Raw genomic sequence first — 14,967 nt, forward strand, 5'->3', positions numbered from 1 at the left:
ACATTCTACAATATCTAATGTAGTTTCTTGCCCAATAATAAATGCTCCATAAATATATACTTTCATTGAATCTATGATGTCATAGATTGCAAGATGCATACTGATTTCTAGAGATAGTAAAATGGTTTTTAAAAAGAGCACTGTAAAACCAATGACATACTGCAGTTATTTGAACAGGCTGGTGTGAGTTTATTGCCCGCATCTGAGTCAGCGCTGCAATTTAATATTTACCCTTGTGATACCTGTAAAATCACCCTCATCGGTGTCTTTATGGGCTGAAAACCCAATCATAAAAATAAATCCTAAAACAACGGTGTTCGAGTATGCGTTCTTCCCCAGTGCACACGAAACCAGTCATGTTCTTCCTGCTGCCGCCCTCCTGGAGGTGAGGGAGTGGGCAGCCAGCACTGCCTTCTCCTTCTTTCCTTGAATTTGAGTTTTATTTTCCTGTCCCCCACAGTTAACACACTGATAACTCTCCCATTCACTCTGCAAGTAATTATGAGACTTTACACCTTAGTATTCTTGGTCTCTCAGGTATGAAAGGACGGTGTATTGCAGATTTAGGTTGTATGTTTCTGGTCTACCCAATTCCTCTGAAGAACCTCAGAGCCGCCTGGAGAATGGAGCCACCGGAGCATGGCTGAGCGGCCTCCAGGGGGCACCACATAGTACCTAGAACCACTCAAAACCCTGTTCTTCAAACATGTTAACAAACTTAACGAACTAGAGTTCTTGAGCTTAGCCTAATTAGAGTAAAATTTGTTGTAGAGCATAAAGAAAATAAATGTAAACATTTAAATATTAATGTTTGAATGGAAAAAAACGGCTGATGAAAAAAAAGTTCACATTGCAATAGTTCTTTTCTTTTTTGATGAGTGGCCCAACACAGACTCAAGTTCACAGAAGGTAACAGCCTGTTCAAGTTTTTATATCACCTGACTTCCCAAGAATGGGAAAGGCTGGCCTGGAAAAGAAGTCAGGCGTTGTCATTTCTTATAGCACCAGGCAGAGCCAGCTCAGGCTGAGGGACAGGGGTGGTCTTTGGAAAGCATTCAAGAGACTCCAGGAGGCTCAGCCCTTGCTTCCCTCTGTGGGCGCCAGTAGGCAGGATATGCCTCCTCCCTGCTTTCCCAGGGGTTCCTTGATATGCCTGTCCCTACAGTGTTCAGGGACCCCCCAGCACTTGGGGGCCCAGGAGTTAAGTGCCTGGCTGCTTGAACTCAGCCCACTGTCTGAAAAGACGGGCTCCCCAGGTATGAAGAACTCTCTGGCGCTATGGAAGCATATACAACAGTCCCGGTTGCCTGTAGACCTCAGGTGGAGCTGCATCTTCAGCTCTGTCTCAAGGCCCCGACATGGAGGGACGTGTGGAAGCCAAAGGAAAAAAGTCTTCTTATAGATGCTGTGTTTGGGTGGTCCCCACATTTTATAATACTCAGTGATATGTCTGTCTATTTCACCTAACCCCGTTTTCCTTACTTGGCTGTTTTATCTTCATGAGCGTTTTAGGCCTCAGTCCTCTGTTACCCCCTGTTTTTCTTCTGCTGCTGGTCCTAATTTCCAGTTTTTAGGGAAATTTGTGACTCTTCTTGGCTGACATTGGGAAAGTCCCTAGGTAGCTTTATCTTGCACACCCACTCATTCTCTGGCTCTTCCGTTTGAAGGAACTGGAGGGGGGGTCCTGCCCCTGTGGGTTTGTCCTCTGTGCACGGCTCTGTCAGCGGGAAAGGCCGAGACGGTTCAGCGCATGTCTACCCACAGGGCTCGCTGCCTGGGATGGGCTTTCTAGGTGTTTCCTTGGCAGCCAGACCTACTAATCCTCCCCCTTCTCTCCATTTACTAGTAACTGAAAAAAAGTACATAATTGGCTTAGTGGAGGCACCAATGCTAACACATTTTTGTGAACCTGCACCAGCTCTTAAGGCTTTAAAACTCACTTCTTAAAGGGCATAAACTTCTTTTCCAGAATCATTTAAAAGTTGAAAAAAAACAGGAGTGTTTAAGACCAGAAGGACCCTCAGGACCTGTTAGTCACTGTCCCATTTTACAGATGAGACTCACACCGACGCTCAGAGCTCACGGCCGGTTATGCAGAAGTAGGACCACACCCTGGATCCCATTCCCGGTGCCGGGCTCCTTCTGGTATACCAGGAGCCACCTCCATTCTGAACGCTGCCACCAGTTAGCAAACATGTGCTGCGTGGCTCAATCTGAGGACAGGGACCATCATTTCACATTGCTATACATGTCCCCTGACCCTGGGACAGTAATGGCCAACGACAGGCACTCAGAACATTTACTGATGCCTGACCTAAATTTCCTCAACGTAAATCGATGGTTATAATCCTAACATGCAGTTGCTCACTTCCTCCAAGAGAGGATATCTGTGAGTCTATTTACAAAGAGTTAACAGCCATGCACAGCAGAAGCACAGAAAATACAAAACTCCTAAACACGGTGATGGCTTTATTCCCGCACCTTGCTGTGAAAGAGAGAATATTCTAAGGCTATTTGCTCACCTTTGTTTGTGCTTAACTTTGATGAATACCTACATCTTTTGGTGGCAAAGCTACACATAAAATGGGATCATATAGGTACATATAAACGTTTAAAATAAATGTTTGTGAGGCATGTCATAAAATGCCTCAAACTTGCATCCTTCATGGGGATAGCAGGGTGTTGAGAATGGAGTTCATTGCTAATTCTATGGTTTTCTGTAACTCCTCAGTCATAACAGAGTTGCCAGATACTTTAGAAAATTGAACTCAGTGTTCATTCTTCCACCCAGATTAAATAAACCCCAGTTTGGTACCTTTCACATTAGCATTGCATTCATTTAGCACTTTCACGCATCATATTTTTAGCCACTTTCTTAGGCCTTTTTGCTGCTACCTAGGTTGTTGGTAAGCTGGCCTGGCCAAGATTTGAAGTGGTTGCCTCACCAGGTAGAACCGATTTCAGTTTATTTTTGACCTTCTCGTTTTCCATCCCCACAAGAAATGGCCACTGGCAATGACGTTACCCTTGGGGCAGAGAGCTTCATTCATTAACACACTTCCTAGAAATTTTCTGGTTTCTTTTCTTTGGTCCTGCTTGCTTGACCTTTGTAATGTCCTTCTATTTATTCTGAATTATATTCCATTCTTTGGTCACAGTACTCCCTCAACCAACAAAAGTTAAGCACTATTACAATGCTCTGAATTAACTTTGGCCTTGCAGAGACTTTCAGAAGCATAATTATTTTATTTCACACAAAAGATAGCTCCTGAAACAATGAGTTATAAACCGGTCTCTCCGTGCGTCGTACTGAAGCCACTTCTCCGTGCTCATTCTGAAGTTTCTCCCCCAGGCCCCGCTGGACCCCCCATTCCAAGCAGCAGAAGCCTGAATCGCATTCTGACTTTTATTTGCTATGTTCGGCTACTGTGCATTAGCATGTTCAATAAAACCACGTCTTCCGGCATGTTTCTATTTTTAAAAATTATTGGAAATTTAGAAAAGTGTTTCCACCTGAGAAATCAGCTGTGAGCTGTAGGTCAAAGCCAACATTATAATAAAATACTGTGTATTGCCCTGGCTAGGGTGGCTCAGTGCATTAAGAGCCAGCCTGTGAAGCAAGGGGTCACATGTTCGATTCCTAGTCAGGGCATATGCCTGGGTTGCGGGCCAGGTCCCCAGTAGGGGGCATGTGAGAGGCAACCACACATTGATGTTTCTGTTCCTCTGTTTATCCTTCCCCTCTCTCTAAAAATAGATAAATTAATCAATTAAATACTGCATATTAAAACAGAAGCAAATCAGAGAAAAGAGGAATCCCATTAGTTTTCTTGTTGCTGCTGTACCCCCAAATTTAGTGGCTTAAAATAATATAGATTTATTCTCTGAGAGTCTGGAGGTCAGAAGTCCAAAGTCAGTTACACTGGGCTAAAATGAAGATGTCAACAGGACTGGTTCTTTCTGGAAGCTCTGAGGGGAGAACTTCCTTCACTCACATCACGACTCACTCAGATCTCCCACCTCCCTTTGCATCACGTCAGACTCACCCCGATAATTCAGGATAATCTTCCCTCTCAGGATCCTGAACTTAATCACATCTGCAAAGTCCCTTTTGCCACAAAAGGTTTTACACTCACAGATGGTTCTGGGGGTGATGAAGTGGACGCCTTTGGAAGCCATTATGCGGCTGCCTAAAACACCATCACTTCTCTCTCTAGGGACAGCTTCTCTGGGCCGGTTTGACGGGGTGGGAGAAGCTTGCAGGTGGGCCTACCAATGCCCCGGCAAAGACCCCAGGCCCAGCCTCCTGCCTGCCGCTCCCTGCGGGGCCGCCAGGCGTCAGCTGCCTCCACGGGACCATCAGGCGTGTCACACAGTGCTCTAGGACCACACTACTGTCCCCAAGATACCTGCGAGCCACCCTTTCTCACCCGGTTTTCCTTCCTTTCCAGCATTGCGTTCCACCGTGTCAGCAAGCTGAGAGGGAAACTGAAGCAAGATGTCGGGCCGGAGCGGGAAGAAGAAAATGTCCAAGCTGTCCCGTTCAGCCAGGGCCGGTGTCATCTTCCCGGTGGGGAGGCTGATGCGTTACCTGAAGAAAGGGACGTTCAAGTACCGGATCAGCGTGGGTGCTCCGGTGTACATGGCGGCAGTCATCGAGTACCTGGCAGGTAATGCGACCTCGAGGGCCAGGTAACCCAATCCCCGACCTCACCCTCCCCCGGGCGCCCCCCACAGGCCGGGAAGGGGGCTGTCTCGAGGCCACTGTAGCTGGTAACTGGGCTTCAGTTCGCCTGCGCGGCTGAACTCCGTTTCTGCAGGCTTTAGCGGGGCGCGGAGTCCTCAGGAGGACCCGATGACCAACACCAGAGGGAAGGGAACCCACAATAGCCCTGAAAAAGGTGTGTCTTGTGTAGGCAAATGCAATGCGTAAAACTCTAGGCTCCCAAAGGAGAGAAACTACCTGGAGGATGGGTGGAGGAGAGGGGAGGGGTTAGGTTGCTATTCGGTTTGTGAAAAGGGCCATCACTTTATGTCAAAGGCCTCATTATACATCAGTTCTCCCGGTGAATTGAAACTAGGACTCTGTCCATAAATGACATTGACCAGAGCATCGAAAGCATTTTCATTTGGTTCTATGAAGCCAATAATGTTCTGATTTTGCTCCTTGACAGTGGTGGTTCTCTGTCTACAGTGGGTACATAGGAAGTAGTTTCCCATATTGGTTGTTAAAATTATTTTTCTTTACGAAGAGGTGAGTCTGGCTGTGTGTGTTCTTTATATATTAGAGTAACTTTCTACTTCACTTTTGTCGCTGTACTCTTATGTCATAAATAGAAACCATACTTCACAATTTCAAAGATGCTTTAAAATATATAAATATATCAAAATAAATATCTATGTCAATCAGCGTGATTAGTTCATTGAAGGGGTCCTTTCGGCCACTTAGCAGCAATGCTTCTGACTCGGCCCACGGTCACAGACTCCACAGACACCAGGGTGAAGTCCTCAGGCAGCACGCCGGGGAGAAGAGCAGATCCCCCCACGCTGCCCACCCGGAGGCTGAGCCCCCTGCAGCCACAGCACGAAAACCCCCAGGTGGGGCGGGGCTGGACCCAGTTTCTGTCCCAGCTCTCGCTTCCCATCCTGCTTCTTCCTCAAGGGCGACCTCTTCCTCTCCAAATGTACAGTCCTATTCTGCCATCGCACTCCCTGTCACTCACTGAGCAATGTCACCTGTGATGAAAGGTTTGCCTTGATCCACCCGTGGAAACCTTGTCCCCCTGGACCCTCTGTCAGGCAGGCAGACCTCAGCACTGCAAGCCTGTCCTGTGTTGTGAAATGAAAGGCTTGTTCCCGGACTGAAAGTTTCTCAGGAGGGTCCTTCTGGAAGTTGGAAGAACGGCTGGAGGGCTCTGAAAGTCAGCTGAATCAAGTGTGACGGAGCAGTGCTTTTCAAAGAGGGAACACTCCGGGGTCTGGTCGACAAAGTCTGGGTGGGGCCTGAGACTCTGCGTTTCTAACGAGCTCCCAGGTGATGCTGATGCTGCCGGTTCAGGGACCGCTCAGAGGAGCAAGAGGGCGGCCGTCTTTCAGCAACAGGCCTAAAGGCCTGGGGAATTCTTGCAGTGTAGGTTCCAGGTAGCTCAGTTGGTTGGGGCATCATCCACATACACCGAGGTTGCCCGTTCAATCCCTGGTCAGGGCGCATACCAGAATCAAGCAATGAATGCATAAGGAAGTGGAACAACAAGTCAACATCTATCTCTCTGGCTCGCTCTCTTTCTCTAAATCAGTAAAATAAAAGTAAAAAATAAAAATGAAGCTTTAAAGAAAAATAAAATGCAAGCACCTGGCTGCCCCCCACCCCTGGTGGTCTGATACACTGGGTCTGGGGTAGAACCCAGAAATCCGATGGAAGAGTCTGCTGACTCTGGATGGAGAGGAAGGACTTTGAAAAAAGGTGAATGAAGTTTTAAGGCAATCTGTTAGGCCCATGTCACCCCCTGAGACTGGAAACCATCTGAGTAACCCAGAGACCCCACAGCCTCTGAGCAGGGAGCTGGGTGGCATTCCCTGTGGCCCTTCAACCCCCAGCCATGCACTTTCTGCTGTCCTGCGCTGCTCCGTGTTAATGCTTGTATAACTAAAGTAATTAAATACTTCCTGTGTCTCCACTTGGCAAAAGTCTAAACTTCATGCATAATAAAACAAAATTTGGCCTTTTGAATCACTGGCCTCTGTTCATCTTTGATTTGGATAAAAGCTTACATTTGCCTATTTATTTATTTATTTATTCAGCAAATATCTGTTAAGCATCTACGTGTCAGTGCACACATGAGGTCCTCAGACTGTCTCTGGTGACAGAACTGGACCACAGATAGGATGTGTAATTCGTCTTGGATCAGAGCCCCCAGCCACCTCCACAGCAATGCCTGCTGTAGCTGAAGGTCACACTCTGACTTGGAGCCAGCAGGTCTTTAAAGATTCATAGTGTCTCCCAGAGTACAGCGCCCTCCTGTTTCTCAGCGGAGTTCTCATACTCCTCCATCCACCAACAGTTTTTGAACACTTACCACATGCCCAGGGTCCAGGACCCCAAAGCTGCAGCTCAAACCAGGACAGACAGGAATCCCTGCCCTCCTCGGAATGCGCTCTGGAGGGGAGGCGAGAACTGATAAGGGAGTGTCTGTGCTGCGTCAGTCGCTGGGGGACAAATAAAGCTGAAAGGAAGGATGGATGAGAGTGTTCCAGAAAGGGGGGAGGGAAGTTACAACGACCCTACTGAGGGGTGGCGTCTGAAGGAGGCCAGGGCGCGGGCCTGCAGCTGTGTGGGGGCAGGTGCTCCAACCCGAGGGAAGGCAGGTGCGGGGAGTGCTGGGGGAAGAGCGGTGGGGCCAAGGGCTGGAGCTGAGGGAGGGGGCTTGGGCTGTAAATGAGGGCGAGGGAGAAAGGGCTGGTGGGGGGAATAAGAGCTAGCAATGGGGGCTCTGCGGGGTTTGGGGCAGAAGTGGAAGTGATCCCATGGCCAAGGGCGGAAGCAGGGGGAGCAACTGGAAGGTTATTGCAGAGATCCGGTGAGAGACGTGGTGGGCAGTGGGCAGTGAAGGCACAGAGACGTGATGTGGTAACTGATGATGCATTTGGAAGGCAAAACCAACTGGATTTGCTCATGGGTTGCACATGAAGTAGAAGAGAGAACGAGCTCCTGGAAGGATGCTGTTGCCGTTAATATTCTCTCTCCCAACCCCCAGCCAGTCCCAGCATCCAGCACCTTCCTCGATCAAATAGAAAAGGTGAAGTTGGTCTTTTGAGGCCTAGGCCTGCCTTCTCTGCGTCCTCTACCCTCCTTTTGTGCGTTTTCTCCCCTCCAAACTCAGGCTGGAGTTCAGAGAAAGCTGGTTAGATGTCAGCTTAAATCTGATTTGTCAGTTTACCAGCTCTATTACTTTAGGCTGATTCCTGAATCTCTCTGGAGATTGTGTAGAAATGTCTGGTGCATAAGATGTACTCAATACATGACAATTCTTCTCTCTCTTCTATTAAGAGCTGATGAAATTATTTAGGGCAAAATAACAATGACTAATTCTGTTATAGTGTTGTATGTGGGGGCTGTGTTCGCATTTTAATTAGACAAGGAGTTTTAAGCCGAAGAAGTGAATCATTGTTAGCGGCATTTCAGGCTGTTGTTGAAGAAGTAAAAGCTGTGGGGGGAGTGTTTGTTAGTTGTTTCCTTTGGTTGTTTTGGAGGAAGCGTCCGTTGATTTTGTTTAGGGAAGGGTGTTCACAACATGAAAGCCTCCTGTCACCCTTGAAATGACCTTCAACATTCAAGACACAAACATGACTGAATTTCTCCTTGAAGGTACAGTGGGAAGCAGACAGACACGATCTTGCCTTCACCAGGCTTACGCTCTGGCAGGGCCACGAGCAGGGAACACGGCACCAAGAGGCAGCAGGTGCGCTGGGCAGAGAAGTCGCCGGAGCTTCGGGAAGGGGCAGACGGGCGCGGGGTGGCTTCCTAATGTCAGGCAAGGTTTTTAAGACCTAAACCCTGGTTTTTCTCAAGTTGATTGAAAATCCCGGTGCCTGGATCTCACCCCCAGGGATTCTGGGTATGTTCTGGGCACCAGGGCTTTTTCAAATCTCCCCGAATGGTTCTTATGGGCAGCAGAGTGGGGAAAGGGTGTCAAGGTCGGCACCAGTCTGCAGCCTTGGCTGGCCACTTCCTCTCAAGCCGAGCTAGGTGGGTTGAGGTGTGGAGATGTGGACTTGGAGACAAGAGGATGGCGAATTTGTATAAGGAGTCCGGCCGAGGGGAAGGGAAGACAGGAAGGAAGCCGGTGCGTTTCGAACGGTGCCTGTGGCTGAAGTGGGAAACTGGAGGAGCCACAGGGTGCAGGGTCAGGGGCTGGGTTTGGGCTGGAAGGTTTTGGTGTCTACCAGGTTCCCCAGGAAGGTAGAGAGGTTAGGGACGCCAGATTCTGGCTCTGCCCCTCATCAGCTAAGAACCGTGAGACGTGTCGCTTTACTCTCTAGCGTCATTGTGTGGGTTACGTAAGATAATGCGTGAAAAACGCTTAGCGCCATTCCAGGCAGAAGGTAGCAACTTGGTCCGTGCAGCAATTGCTGCTCTCAGGAGGGAGCATCGGGCTGCAGCTACGGACGGGGCCTCCTGGGCAGGCTGCAGTAAAGCCCATGGGAGTGAGTGAGAGCGCCCAGAGAGCTGGAGAGCCCAGGGCCAGCCTGAGTGGCAGCCGTGTGCTCGGGTTTATGGGCCAGGGAGGGGGAAATGGGTGTCGAAGGAGGCTGAGAAGGGCAGCCAGAGGTCAAGGAGAAAGGCACGAGTCTAACTGTCAGGGGTGACAGCGAGGAAAGCAGGCAAGCACAGCAGATCTAGCCACCTCAAGGTCATGGCAACCTTGGCAAGGACAGTGTGGATGGTCAAAGCCAAACTGCAATGGGTTGAGGAACAGGAGGTGTGGGAAGGAGACTAAGGGGTGAGGACTCTTCTAGGGAGTTTGGCCCAGAAGAAGGGAGGTGAGGGGGACGGCGGCTGGTGCAGTGGGAGAGGGTGTGACACAGGAGAAGACACTTGAGCCCGGGGTCCTCAGGTTCCAGCTTCAGTTTCACTAACCAGACCTGAAATTCAGCATTTGCTTCCTTCACGAATGTGGGCCACAGACCACAGCAGTGTCCGCAGCACCTGGGACTTTTCCACCAATTGAAGTCACTGACGTTTTAAAATCATATTCCCATGTTACAGCCATCTAGAATGTCATTTACACTCATCAGAGGTGCGGTTGTTCCTTAGACCTGCTGCCAGATCTCACTGTTCAATGTGTCAGGAAAGGAGCATGCAGTCTCCTGTATCCCAGCTTTTTCAATGCTTTGAAAACTATGTTTCAGCGTGATTGGGTTTTTTTTTTTTGTCATCCTGTGTATTTCATGCATTTAAAACCTTATCCTGCATTGGCGAGGATGTAGCAAAATTTGGACCCTTGCTGTTGGGAGTGACAAATGGCATAGCAGCTGTGGAAGCCAGTTGGATGGTTCCTCAGAAAGTTAAGAGAATTGTGGTGTGACCCAGCGATTCCACTCCTGGGTATGTGCCCCAAAAGAATTTAAATCAGAGACTGAAACAGTTACTTACACACAAATGTTCACGCAGCACTATACTCAACAGCCCCCCAATGGGAACAAGCCAAGTGTTTAACCCAGTTCACATTTTCAATGTAACTGAGGGAAAACGGACCGAGAAAAACAAGCCCCAAGTCCTGGAAAAATAATTTTGTATTCATGAGCAATAGATATAACATAATACAAGATATTGAGAATGAATAATTCACCACTTTATGGTGAGAAAAAGTCTTGTGATGCATTTTTACTTGAGAAGACAGGCAGGTCTTCAAACAGGGTTGACTCTCAGGGCACCTCACGAAGTCACCGTGCACCATGGAAACCCATCATTACACGTCATCTCCAGACGTATAATGTCTCTGCATTTCACACCAAGCACTTCTTTATCGAAGAGCTTTCGTGTTTCAGATTTGTGTTTTGAAAAGGTGTGTGTTTGTACAGGTTGTACCCTGCACAGGGACTCACATTCAAGGCCTGGCCATTGGCATCATGGACCTCAAAAGAACTGTGGCAGTTCTTTTGTTTCCCCAAGTGTGGGAGACAAAAAAAAAAAAAACAGAATTATCTTCCGAAGGGCAGGCCCCTTATAGTGCAGGCTTCCCTCACTAGGTGAGTGTTCTGGGAACCACCTGTCTCAGTGTACCAGCTGGTGTTGTTGTGAGAGGCTGCATTCGGTCCCAGTGAAATTTTTTTGAAGACTCAACGTGTTTGCCCATTTCATTATGGGGGTTTAGAGCACACCTGCCCACACCACACTGAGTGTTCAGCTGTTTTTAACAACAAAAAAACATGACCCCCCCATGCCATACCCTCCTTATTCACCCGATCTCACCCTGAACAACTTTTCTTTTTGTTTCCCTGGATGAAAAATATCCAGGGAACCATTTTGCTGATGTGGAAGAGGTGAAACAAGAAACATCAGAAGCACTAAAAGGCATCAAAATCCACAATTCAAATACTGTTTTGAGCATTGAAAAAAACATTTTGATAGGTGTATTGCATCAAATGGAGAGCACTTTGAAGGTGACTGGAGTTTAAACATGTTAACAATAAATACATATTTTTCAATAAATAAATTCCAGTTTGGGGAGGGCGGTTCCCTCTTTGTATATTTATTATGAGCATTTCCAGCAGGTGGCAGTAAAAGGTTTGGTTCTGATGAAATCAGGGAGGTCAAGTGTCTTGAGGAAGGGACATACCATACATCTTTTCATTTTGGGTTTTTTTTTTTAAGACTTTATTTTTAGAGGGAGGGGAAGGGAAGGAGAAACAGAGGGAGAGAAACATCAATGTGTGGTTGCCTCTCACATGCCCCCTCCTGGGGACCTGGCCTGCAACCCAGGCATGTGCCCTGATTGGGAATCGAACCAACAACCCTTTGGTTCACAGGTCCATGCTAAATCCACTGAGCTACACCAGTCAAGGGCAGTACATCTTCTAATTTGCACAAAGGCACCTATGACCTAGCAGTGGCCTTTTTGGCATGGATCTGCAGGACAAAACTGGGGACAAAGAAACCATTTAGACAGCCATTACTGTTTTCTGGGCTGGAAGAGAATGGCAACACGCGTGGAGAAGAAGGGCAAAGGTGTGTGAGGTTAATGAGGCTGGGAGGAGAAAGGGAGGGGGAGGAAGAGGAAATGACTCCCAGGTCTGTCTGTGGATGGAGCTGCCAGACCCAAGGGCAATGGGAGGGACAGGTTTGGGAAAGGGGTGGTTTTGATCTGGGGAGTTTTATTTACCGGGGGGACACCCACATGAGGAGTCCCAGGTGACATCACAGCAGAGCTAGCGGTGCACGTCTGACCACATGTGCGGGTAGGTAGAAGCCGGAGCCACACATGGATGTGACTCCCCGCAAAGACTGCATGGCCTGCGCAGAGCAAAAGGTCCACACAGAGCGCCAGGGGCACCGTCACCTAGTGGGCGAGTGTACAAGCAAGAACGGGCCGGGGAAGGAGACAGGCTTGAAGGAGTGGCCACTCCACGCCCTCCATCCCGGCATTCCATTTCACGCGGTATTGCCCATCTGCTGGGGGCTGGGGTTTCCAGTGTTGATTCAAATTGTCTATTAAATGAGAGGACACAGTCTCTCCCAAAATGATGTACATGGTGAGCTTTTCAACATTCTTTTTGGCTGCAGAAATTATTTTTTGACTACCAGATACTCGGCCACATTCCAGATGGTTACTATTGCTGGAAGTGAGACTTCCAAGAAATGAGAGGTTTGCTATGCAAGTCTATAAACTTCCGTAGAAGTCTGCACCGCTTAACAGAGTGATCAATAAAGTCACTCAAGAATGTAGCAACTAAAACATGGAAAAGACGTGAGAATGAATTTTCAGTGACGTAGTGCTTTTAATTATGGAAATGGCATCTAAATATTTAATGCTTATTTTATAGTTCAGAACAAATGCAACGGAATGCATTTGTCAGAACAGCATTTGAAAATATTAATAATGATTAATATTATTTCAAACATTTAAATGGTGACATTTCTGTCCCAAGCAATGTTCAGGTTAAACATTCATTAGAGAAAATAGCTCTTCGGTCTTGATTTTCTGCTGTGTATCATTAAGAATTTTTCCTCTTCAAAGAAAAAAAAAAAGCCCACCTCCGCTGTTGCTCTAGAGCATATGATGCAAGTTTTCTGTCTTGTAACCGGTTCTGGAAGGGGCAGCGGTCCAGGAGCTCAGCCGCAGGTGAGCCTCCCTTTGGGCCTCGCTTTGTGCCAGCTGCTGAATCACTGCCCTTAGTTTTCGGTGCTGCATTTGACTCCAGCAGATTTTCCTTCTGTGAATTTCACGTCTGTGCATCTGTCTGTCAAGCTGCAAATAACCAACCTTCAGCGGCTTCTTGAAGGCTCCAAGAATGCAGGGCTTCCCATTAGCCCCGCTTCTTGTGTGACAGCTTAAAGTTAATGAACTCGGGAGGATGCTTAACTTCTTCCTCTAAATGCAGGTGACGGACACAGGAGAGTGATGGTCCAAGATGCTAAATTAAATTTGGTTTCTCGGAAGCTTAAAATGGGAGGCTCCTTGGCCCCTACACCCATGTAGAAAAAAGTGCAAGTGGAGTGCACCTTCCTCCCAGGCACGGGGCCCCTGAGCTGAGCAAGTGCAGGAAACTCCTTTTTGTAAATCCTCACCCAAGGATATGTCAACTGATTTTAGAGAGGGAAAGAACCATCCGTGTGAGACAGAAGCATCAACCGGTTGCCTCCTGCACGTGCCATCATCAGGGATCGAACCCACAACCTTTTGGTGTACGGGAGGACACTCCCACCCACTGCGCCACTCTGTTAGGGCGGAGACTCCTTTTCATTGCACACAGCAGGAGTTGCGCATTTTAACCCGGAGTCATACAGCAAGCCCCTGAGTGACAGCTGAGTGACTAGTTTCTTCTGGGTGGGTACACTTTTTAAGATAAAGGGGATCGGGCAGCAGTCCGAATACAGCAAATCAGATTACTACATTACTACGTAATAATGGCCTGAATTTCAAGTGCCCTGTCCCATGTCCCAACAGATCTGCTCATACCTCTCAAACGACAGCGCCCGCCCCCCAATCCTTGATTCAGAAAACATGACCACTGCATAAAGGAACTGTTGGTAAACACAATATTCACTGCTTAATTACCTGGAAAGGGTGTTGTGAGGTGAATTCGCAGTGATTTAGCACTTTTCATTATGGAAATGCCACATAAATATTTAACTCTAATGCTTATTTTATTCTAATTTGTGTTCATTACATTTGCTTAGTTAATATGGCATGCTTATGCCAAGTTTTTATTTTATTGCCATAGATTTTATAAATGATGGCAATTTCATGTGCTAGTTTATTTGAAATTAGGTTAATTGTAAAGACAGAGAATCACCTGTTAATTAGGGGTTAGTATTTATGCCATTGGAACAGCAAACCCCCAACACACAGGCACACACACCTGTGCAAAAAGCTCACACGGCAAATTTACACACAGATGCCCATGCACATACTTTCACTCCCGTGTGTGAGTGAAACACCTCATTGGCGCATCGCCATTCGCTTTGTAAAGGAAGAAATTTTTCTCTACAGGCTCATTCATACTTTTGAAGGCAGACATGTTTGATTTATCAGAACATCCTTCTAAAATTGAGGAATAAGGAAAAATAACAAAATAGGAGGAAGGAGAAAGCATATAGATTGTATAAAACAATTATATAGATTAAAAAAGTTTTTGACTCAAAATCTTTGATAGAATGTGAAGTGGTTTCAGGAAAATTTCTCTCTATCATATTTACCAAATGATATGTTTGTTAAACTCGGGGCCATTCGTAGGTGCTGAGGGTACATGGGAAACCCCAGGGCCCCAACCTCCCTTCACAGGTCTCCTCACTAGGAATCCACTTCTTGGGTTAAGCATTTCACCATCCGTAGTATAACTCAGTTCTTCCCATCTACTTTCCTCCGGGACAAGAGGGACCTGGGGCATCAAGTGATAAGGAAAACGAGATTCTGAAATGGGTCCCAGTGGGTACCAAAGACAGACTTAACCTACATCACCATCCTCTTCATAGATGGCCCTGCTATCTGTAGGCTAAAAGAAGCTCAGGTCCTGTGTTATGGTTTTGTTTTGGTCAGGATTAATTTCTGCCAACAATGGTTGGCAATGGTTGAAACAAGAGTTTATTTCTCTTTCATGCAAAAGAAGTCTATAGAACATAGACCAGATTGGTGAGGAAGCTCCACAGCCATAAGGTACCTCCATTCCTTCTATCTTGTTACTCTATCATCCACACTTTCTTCTCTTGGTCAAAGATGGCTGCTCAAATTCCGGCCATCACATCCT

General features: G+C 47.3%; 1 protein-coding gene across 1 annotated transcript in view; it reads left to right on the forward strand.

Annotated features, from left to right (window-relative positions):
• Positions 1-14,967, forward strand: part of LOC119038200 (core histone macro-H2A.2) — a 55,043-nt gene that overhangs the window by 19,157 nt on the left and 20,919 nt on the right. The window contains exon 2 of the mRNA XM_037130681.2: positions 4,452-4,670. Coding sequence (XP_036986576.1) covers positions 4,499-4,670 — 172 coding nt within the window. The 5' untranslated portion in view covers positions 4,452-4,498. The remainder of the gene's footprint in view (positions 1-4,451; positions 4,671-14,967) is intronic.

Source organism: Artibeus jamaicensis, unplaced genomic scaffold, assembly GCF_021234435.1.
Source record: "Artibeus jamaicensis isolate MK-2021 breed Jamaican fruit bat unplaced genomic scaffold, CSHL_Jam_final contig_332, whole genome shotgun sequence".
In the NCBI taxonomy this organism is placed as follows: Eukaryota; Metazoa; Chordata; class Mammalia; order Chiroptera; family Phyllostomidae; genus Artibeus; species Artibeus jamaicensis.